General features: G+C 44.4%; 1 protein-coding gene across 2 annotated transcripts in view; it reads right to left on the bottom strand.

The window, feature by feature from the left end:
* Positions 1-2708: 2708 nt before the first annotated feature.
* Positions 2709-9696, bottom strand: part of Hs2st1 (heparan sulfate 2-O-sulfotransferase 1) — a 150943-nt gene continuing 143955 nt past the window's right edge. Inside the window, exons 6-7 of one of the 2 annotated variants that reach the window (XM_045138371.1) lie at positions 7181-7338; positions 2709-6191 (exon numbers count right to left, since the gene is read on the bottom strand). In XM_045138371.1, coding sequence (XP_044994306.1) covers positions 5962-6191; positions 7181-7338 — 388 coding nt within the window. In that variant the 3' untranslated portion in view covers positions 2709-5961. The remainder of the gene's footprint in view (positions 6192-7180; positions 7339-9696) is intronic. The other variant, XM_004653663.2, reaches the window with a different exon arrangement.

Raw genomic sequence — 9696 nt, 5'->3', positions numbered from 1 at the left:
AGTTTCAGCCCACAGATTTCAGTTCTGTACCATATTCCTCTGCTCACACCAGTCCACTTCTAAGCCAAGCAACCCTGCACAACTTCTCAGGACATGAGCATAACAGCAAACTAATCACACAAACTGCTTCTAGCCCAGTCCAAGCAAAGCTCTTTCTTACCCTCATAAGCTGAACCTCACAGTGCATAGTTCTTACTCCATCCAGGTCTTTCAACTCTGACCAGAACCATCCATTGAACTAACTATACTTATAGCACTGCAATGTGTCCTAGGTCAAGGTTTCAAATCCTTCCACATTCCTCTTGAAAATCAGCTCCAAAAGGCCAAAGCCACAGTCAGGTTTGTAGCAGGAATCACACTTCTCTGGTACCAACTTCACTATTGCAGTCAGGTTCCCATTGCTGGCAGAAATCAATCAAGAGCAGCTTGTGGGAGAAAAGGTTTATTTTGGCTTACAAACTTGAGGAGAAGCTCTATGATGGCAGGGGAAAATTGTGGTATGAGCAGAGGGTGGCCATCAACCCCTGGCCAACAAAATGTAGACAATAGCAACAGGAGAGCGTGCCAAACACTGGCATGGGGAAACTGGCTAAAACACCCATAAGCCCACCCCCAACGATAAACTGCCTCCAGGAAGCGTTAATCCCCAAATCTCCATCAGCTGGGAACCTAGCATTTAGAACACCTATGTTTATGGGGGACACCTGAATCAGACCACCACACCATCTATCAAGCCCAACCTTTATAGTAGCCCATTGTCTCCATTACCAAAGCCACAGTGCTCCATGCAGGCCCATCGAACTTCCCAATCCATGCTCTGCATGCCACCTCTCAGGGTACAAGCCAAATTCTGTTTAGAAAGTTCATCAAAGAATTTGTTGTCACACATGTGGAGGCCAGGGGATGATGTCCGCTGTCTTCCTTGATAGCTCTCCACTTTGTTTACCAAGGCAGGGTCTCCTGGATCCCAGCGCTCACTGATCTGACTAGTCTAGTTAGCTGCCTTTCCCGGAGATCTCATCTGCCTCCTGAGCACTAGGATTGCAGGCAGACTGCCATGCCCAGCTGCCACTTATGTGTGCTGGAAACCTGAACGCCAGTCCTCACGCATAGCAAGCAGTTTATTCCCGAGCCATTTCCCTGGCCCTGAATTTGTTTTTTGCCCGATCTTAGATATAAAGCACATGCTCGTGTGCACGCACCTTGCACACCTGTGGAGGCCGGAGCAAGCCGGGTGTACTCCATTGCTCATCCATGTGTTTTCTTCAGACAGAATCTCTGTGGACCCAGAACCACTTGACCAGCAAGCCCCAACAGTTCTCCAGTCTCTGCTCCCCACAGAACTTGGGTGATAGGCATACATCCATCCAGCTATTTATGTGGGTACTAGGGTTATCAAACCCAGGGTGAATCACGACCTTATACTTGCCTGACAAGCACTCATACCAGCTGAGCCATCTTCAGTCCCCATAAAATACTTTTTAAACATCCAACATTACTCAGAAGAATAAGCCAATGGGCTAGGAATTGAGGCTTTTCTCTATGAAGGGACATATATATATGTATGTGTGTGTATACACACACACACACACACACACACACACACACACACACAATCATTGTAGATTTTTTTTTTTTTCCAAACATTCTGGCCAGGTCCCCAATACACACATAAGACAGATGCACCAGATGGTACATGTGACTGGAGTTCGTTTACAATGGTTGGACGTTCTGGAACACCCATTCTGTGTATCTGCCTCTTCTCTCTCCCTCAAATAACTAAATAAATTAAAAAAAAAAAAAAAAAAAAACAGGCAAGAGGCAATCCACGTTTCTTTAAATTCCACCCAAGAGGTGCTTCAGAGACACTGTCTTACCAGCCAGCTAGCCAAGCTGTCTGAACAGTTGGACGGACCTCCCGGCGTCTCACAGCCCCACACGCTACAGAGATCTCCACCATGGGGTCCATTTATAAATAGCACCGCAAAGGTCACCAAGCTGCATAAACATAGATGACAGGATAAGCCTGCCTCGATGAGCGCTCGTTTCAACTTCAGAAAGTACACCCGCTCCAGAGGAACAGGCAACACATCTGCGGAGGCCGGCCAAGAGCAACCTTGCTAGAACCCCCCCACACGAGCGTGGGAAGACACGAGCCAAGCCTTCCTCTCACAAGGCCCAAGCACGTGGGCCTCCGAGAGGCAAGATTCACAGGTCAGGATGTTCCCATCATGAGGCTCTAAGGCCACAGGTACGTCTGACAATTACCAATGGGAAAACCCAGCCAGCTGATTTACACAGATGTTTTCGAGACAGAAATCAAAATACCAGCTACACATTTGGGACCCGGCCTTTAGTTGAGTTCTCTAGTGCTTTTAAAATTTTTATTTCATTTTATTAGAAAAGAATTGTTGTCTACAAACTATTTTGTTTCTAACTATGCAAATACAAGAAATGAGTCAACAGAGTACTCTGAGAAATCACTGATAGTACTAACAAACGTAGGGATTTCCAACAGGACATAAAGGTTGAGTTATAGGTAGTAGATACATTTTAAGAATAGGAAATAAACCTAAAAAAATTAAAGTCAGTAGCTTTCAGTTCTGATTTTTTTCCAATAATCCAATTATCAGAAATTCAGATGTAGCCAATGGGTTAGAAACTGCACAAATGTAGATGGGTGAAAGAAAAATAATTCCCATGCAGTATTTTAAGTGTTGCTATCAGATATATTTAAATGATACTTTACAGATTAAAGCTGGGAAAAATCAAAATATATCCTCCCCATTACATTTTTTTTTCCCCCAAGGTAGGGTCTCACTCTAGCCCAGGCTGACCTGGAATTCACTATGGAGTCTCAGGCTGGCCTCGAACTCACAGCGATCCTCCTACCTCTCCTCCCGAGTGCTGGGGTGAAAGGCGTGCGCCACCACACCTGGCCTCCCCATTACATTTAAAACAGTCACAATAATTAATCAACACCAAGTAGAAAACAGGGGTTTATACAGATGGAACAAAAAGGTACTTTTTCTTCTTAGGAAACAAACGTCGATATATATAGATATAGCTAGGTATACACACATAACATTATCTTTAAAATCCAAGGTGGTTAATTTACTTTTGCATTATAAAAAAAATATCTCCCTATGGTCAAAATACTGAAAGAGCACAAAGGCTTAAAAGAGAAAACCACATCTGCCACTGTTAAAAAAAATACACCTTGTCTCAATGGTCCTATTTATTTGATTATAAACTACTGTAAGGACTCAGACTCCTAGGACTGTTCGGGAGCAGACAGAATCAAACTCACCGCTTTCTCAGTCTCCAGAAAGGAAACGCTTAGCCCACCCATCTCTGAAGGTGATCAGCATTCAGTTCTGAACTGGTGAAGTAGGAAAGAAAACATGGCCACCTGGAAGCAATACACACAGATGTGTGGCAATCTGCGGGAGTGACTGCATGATTCAGTGAGCAATCCTTTGGACAGTAAGCTAGGAAATTTGGAGAGCACACACTCTCCCGGGCCACTTGAGTGTAGATACAAAAATGGATTCTCTATAAATAGCGGTTGCTCTAGTGCAGGGGCTTACAGCTCATGGTCCATATCTGGCATGCCATCTTTTCTGTTACAAGGTTTAATTGGAACATAACCATATACTGTCTATGACTGTGTCTTTGCAACAGTAACAGAGTGGCTGTGCTAGAGACATATTACACACAGAGTATTACTCACTGATCCTTCACAAGAACAGTTTACTGATCCCCCGAGCTAGTGAGCTTAGAGCTGCTGCAGTTACCTAAAATCGCAAATGCGTTTCAAGGAGATCTTAGCATGCACCTCCGGAACACCCTGGGCTTTGCTCACACCCCACCTTGAAGTGGTGTTTTAGCTCTCAGGCAAAAAAGACAATTCATGTTTTCAGCAAATACCTGAAACTGAATTGGAAAAGCGGAGTAGTGGGGGGAGAAAAACCAGAAAACTAAGTAATAAAAGTATTCCTGGCTATGTGCTCTTGACAGTTCTTATTACTGTGGGGAAATAACACTTACTCCTGAAGTGTTCGTCCCCCCCACCCCAACAGTTGGAACCTTCAAGGTGTCCTGCCTAAAGTGCTCAGTTGGCTGTGGCTTTGTTTAGAAACATTCACCCAAACTCAGAATATTAGCAACTATCCTTTTAGAAAAGGCTTCAAAAATTCTTTATCCCTGGAATACAGAGAAATTAAACTGCACAACACACTGGTAAAACCAGAGGTACCAAATAGCTCCCATCTCTGAAGAGCAGTGTGAAGTGAACCCAAGAGCATGCCCTAGCTGTGCAGCGCACAGTCCTCTGCTCATGAAGTCTGTCTGTAACGCGGAGCCTCCCGAACTCCAGCGCAGTCATGCGTCTAAGAGTTCACAGGTGTTTCATATTTCAATAGTTGTTGAAACATGGAAGATAAAAACACCGAGAAGATATTTATCAAACACAAATTTATATCAAGATAAACTTTCACAAAGCTTTAAAAGCAGACTTTCCCTTTTTGATGTTAAAAAATGGATAGTATGAAACTACGTGAAAGACGTGTCTATGACAACACCTCATATTTATCTCCCACTTCACAGTTCAAAGTGCTCTCGCCACATGCCATGTCGCTTAGTCCTCACAACAGCCCTGTGAGGTAGGTTCAGCAGGTATTGTAAGCCTCGCTTCAAGATGAGGAAGTTGAGGCAGAGAGAGGTTAGGTGACTTGCCTGGGACCCCGCAGCTGGCAGGCAGAGTGGGGGCCAGAAGCACATCTTCTGGCTCTTGCTCTGGCCCTCGTCCACCATCGCCTCCGGTGTGACAGATGTCCTCTGTCAACAGTGAAAGGCTACTCAGTTACTTCGGTGATGTCTTAACCATAAAGTTAAATGATAAATACAAGAACCGTAGGTCTGATGACTTTACTTGACATAATAAAATTGGTGCAAAACCACTTCTGTCTGATTATTTGTAACCTTTTGGTCCAAATACTTAAAATATGCAATATTTACAGCATTTCCTTTTTTTTCTTTTGTAAATGCAATGCTTTAAAACACATTATAAAGCACCTTAGTAAAAATAGTCTACAGGTAAAAGTACAGAAGTCTGAAAATCCTACCCATATCGCAGCTCACTGCCGGGGTCCTAACACGGAGCCTCCGTGAGCAGCTTCACAAAGAACTATGACAAACACGCACGGAGCTCACTCAAATGGGAATGTGCGCAAGGCCTTACTCAAGCCTCAGACGATGCCAGCCTTCTCGGAAATGTCTTCCCAGGGCCATGCACCAGGCAGAGGAATGAGAAATACTGCTTTAACTGCTTTTTACTGTATTATTCATGGTTTAACATCATTTTTCAACTGTAATGAGCATCAAAAAAAATTTAAAGTTTGCCTACATAAATATGGGCAAATTCAACTACAGCAGAAACATTTCTTACCAAACATGATCAAAACATTCCAATAAATGGCGTGAGACAGGATTCACAGAAGCGGACCATATACTGCCTAACGGTTATTAACACTGTTCCACAGAGGTGGTGTCACACCTCCAGAGAAGGGAGAGGTGACACTTATCCTTCTTCACTCATGTTTGTTGAAAAAAAAAAAAAAAGTTATCAAAAGCTTATCAGAATCTTTCCTGACACTGTATTTAACCTTCTGATTAAACCTACCATGTGTTTACTTTAGGTAAAGTCCCCTATCCCAGAGAGTTCTAATATCACCAAAATGAAAACAGAACCTCAACAACAAAAAGGTAAAAGAAAAAAGCCTGCAAGTTAACAGCTTTCTGGAACACTGACCCCGCGGCCGGCACGTGCGCTAACTCCGCTCGGCACCCGGCACCCTCTCCCGCGCCGTCGCCAGTCCCGGGGGGAGCAGCTGAGCAAACGCGAAGGCGGGTGGGGGTGGGGGGGGCCAGGGTAGACGATCTTGGAGTCACACCTGGGACTCAGTTCGATTTAGGGTAAATCTTTTCATAGAAAAAGTTCTGTGCAAGGATGTAGAGGTCTCCGTCCTTTTCGCGGACAGCGTGGGCTCTGGTGAACTGGAACTGCTCCAGCGCAAATTCGTAGAACTCATTCTCCATCTTCCAGACATCCGACTGCTGCAGCTTCGCCACGGTTTGCTTGCTGGGCAGTTTCTTCTCGGTGGTTTTCCGAAGATGAGATTTCTTTCCTACTTACAAAGGGAAAAGAAGAAAAGTGAATAAATCTTACAGAGCACACAGATGAACAGTGGTTCTTTATCTGAAGAAATGGCTTACCAATGGGCGACATCACTGTCATACATTATTAATATACTAACACAGTACTAACTCAGTACAAAGCAGAGCCCTCATCCTCTCGGGACTCCCTTAGGATGCCAGGCCTTAGCAGACTTTATGAAATGCCACCACAGGAAATGTGAGCGTCTGCTCCCACAGCTCATCAGGTGCTTGGTGCCCAGGCTCCTAACCCTAAAAACTATGACAAGATACCGACTGTGAGACAATCCTAGTTGCCACCGCCTACACTTGCTATAACCTTGTAGGACAGGGACATGCACATTCCAGGAAGAGTGCTTGCATCACTGCCTCTTATCAAACAACTGAAAGAAAAAGCAGAGGAAAAAGAAACAAACAAAAAAATCAACTTACGATAGACCTCCATATTTGGGCCCAGAAGCATCTTTAGTCATGCCCAGCAGACTTGACACAGGACATCTGTTCTCTTGTGGGGTGCCCCACCATCCCATCCCTCCTTTGAAATGGTAGCAGGCAGCGGGACTAGGCGTTCATTACACGGCCCCAATGTAAGTGTCTGGGACGATTGAATACGGCACACTTCTGTATCTGCGTGGCAGCCGTGGCCTTGTATGAAGGCATTGAACTAGAAGACACTCTACCTGCCCTTCGGGATTGACTGTCTATGTTTTCCCAAAAACTTCATATCACATTAACTTTTCCAGTGGCAGAGAAAAAAAGTTTAACAGCTTTAAAAAAGATGATGGTGGCGCCCGCCTTCAATTCCAGCACTCAGGAGGCACTGGTAGGAGAATCACCCTGAGTTCGAGGCCACCCTGAGAATACGGAGTGAGTGAATTCTACCAGGTCAGCCTAGGCTAGAGTGAGAGCCTAGCTCGAAAAACAAAACAAACAAAAAGAAACCCAAAGCCCATCATTTATATACCTGTACGATAGAGTTCTGTAGCACCCCTGAAAAACCGGGGCAAGGCTGCCTCCAACAGCATGATGAAGTCTTCCAGCTCTTCAGTTACTCCCACCAGAAAGTACTCATTAATCAGGTTATACTTAGCTTGATCCATAGCCCACCTGCTTCCCACGTTCCTGAAACCAAGAAAAGGGATTAGCAGCCTGGCTGTGAAACGTGCTGCTGAGTTCCTCATCCTCAGACACTGCATATTGTGGAGAAAAGAGACCAGCGCGTGCACACCCACAGCTCTAATGCCTTTTACTACCATCTTGTGGGAGGCACACCTGTTTTTAACTTCCGTTACTTCCACACACAGTTGCTGTTCACGTGCAGAGTTCACAGGACTCAGTGGAAAATGTACTTGTATGATACTTATTTCTCCCATCTGACTTAGGGCACTTAAACTTTTTGAAGCCACTCTAACCCTTGTTCATCGTAAAAGCAAGGTCTAAATACCAGGGGTAGGGTCTCACTCTGGCCCAGGTTGACCTGGAATTCACTATGTATTCTCAGGTGGCCTCAAACTCACAACAATTCTACATCTGCCTCCTGTGTGCTGGGATTAAAGGTGTGCGCCACCACACGCAGCTTAGGTCTAAATAATTTGTGTGTAGTGCATGCCTGTAACTTGGGAACTTAGTGTTGATGAGCTTAGTGTTTCCTGAAAGTTTTGAGGAATGGAAAATATGTAAGAAATAGCTCTGCTAAAAATCTTTTACTTTTGTTTATAGCATTGGCTAAGGCTGGTAGTGGATCTCAACCTGAACAGACTGCCCTTGTGGGCTCTACTTAGCATGAGCACTGTTTAGGCCAAAGCCCAGCTCTGCATCTTAGGTAGCAGGGTGACCCTAAACTGGTGGCTCCATTTCTCGAATTTTGTTTTCTCAGCTACTTGAACAGCAAAGCCAAAGCCAAAACTGGTGTGGCAACATACAGCTGTCCTCCTTGCACTTAGGGGTGAGGCAGGGTGACAAGGAATTCAAGGACAGTCTAGGCGACACAGAGAGTTTGGGGCCAGCCTGGGTTACATGACACTTGCTTCCCAATAACAAAATAAATAAAGAGGGAGGGGAGGAAGAGGGGAATTGGTGATTTCTAATGTCACTTTCAGTTCTGCACATATGAAACATACTAACCCTCTTCAACTAAAACCTCAGTGGGAACCAATGAGCAATGCTCTTTATGAGCATGACAAGCTTTTTCTATAAGGTGGACAGTAAATACTTGGGGCTTTGCAGGCTATGGCTTAGGTCAGAATTACTCAACTTTGCCACTGCAGTTATGAAAGCAGCCATAGATGATAAGTGAACACATACGCGTGACTGTGTTCTAATAAACTTTATTTATAAAAACACAGGTGATGCACCAAATGTGGCCCACAGGTTATACTTTGCCAATTGCTGTATAAGGGAAATGGCAAAAAATTAGAAGACTTCTTTCAATACTTCAAATTTATTTATTTATTGTTTTTTTCGATGTAAGGCCTCATTTAGCCCAGGCTGACAGGAATTCACTATGTAGTCTCAGGGTGGCCTCAAACTCATAGCGATCGTCGTACCTCTGCCTCCTGAGTACTGGGATTAAAGGTATGCACTACCACGCCCAGCCCAATTCATTTTCTACCATGATGCACTGAGCTAATCTACTGCCCAGAACTTTATAGCATTACAGTCATCTCTCAAATAACTAAGAAACTCCTTGTATTTTCCATTATAGTTTTATGAAATATGCTACCTTTGAGTACAATGTCTTTTTCTCCTTTTCTTTTTTTGTTTAATTTTTTTGAGAGCAACAAACAGACACACACACACACACACACACACACACACATATATATATATAGAGAGAGAGAGAATGGGCGTGCCAGGGCCTCCAGCCACTGCAAATGAACTCCTGATGTGTGCACCCTGTGCGCATCTAATCTGGCTAACGTGAGTCCTGGGGAATTGAGCCTTGAACCAGAGTCTTTAGGCTTCACAGGCAAGCGCTTAACCACTAAGCCATCTCTCCAGCCCTCTCCTTTTCTTTTTAAAGTGACTGAATAAACCAGGGGGGAAGTAAATGGAGAAGGAGCCCACATTCAAGGCTATTTGGAGCTACACAGTGAGACCCTATTATGTAAAGACTTCAGGACTGCAGCTGGCTGAGGTGGGGCACACCTTTAATCCCAGTACTCCAGAGGGTGAGGTAAGAGAATCACTGTGAGTCTGAGGCCAATCTGGGCTACACAGTGAGCTCCAGGTCACCCTGGGCTAGCATGAGACCCTACCGTAGAAAAACAAAACAAAACAAGGGCTCTGTGTGTGTGTGTGTGTGTGTGTGTGTGTGTGTGTGTGTGTGTGTGTCAGCAGTACAGCACCTGCCCAACATATGCAAGGCTCTGGGCTTCATCACCAGCAACTAAAAAACAAACAACAACATAAAAAAAAAAAAAAAAAAAAACACCACTGACTAGAACAAAAAAGTTTCCGAGGAAAGAAAAAATAATCTTA

The sequence above is a fragment of the Jaculus jaculus genome, chromosome 19 (genome assembly GCF_020740685.1).
Source record: "Jaculus jaculus isolate mJacJac1 chromosome 19, mJacJac1.mat.Y.cur, whole genome shotgun sequence".
Lineage (NCBI taxonomy): Eukaryota > Metazoa > Chordata > Mammalia > Rodentia > Dipodidae > Jaculus > Jaculus jaculus.
Note: the sequence above shows the minus strand (reverse complement) of the source record. Positions and strands in the feature narration are given on the sequence as shown.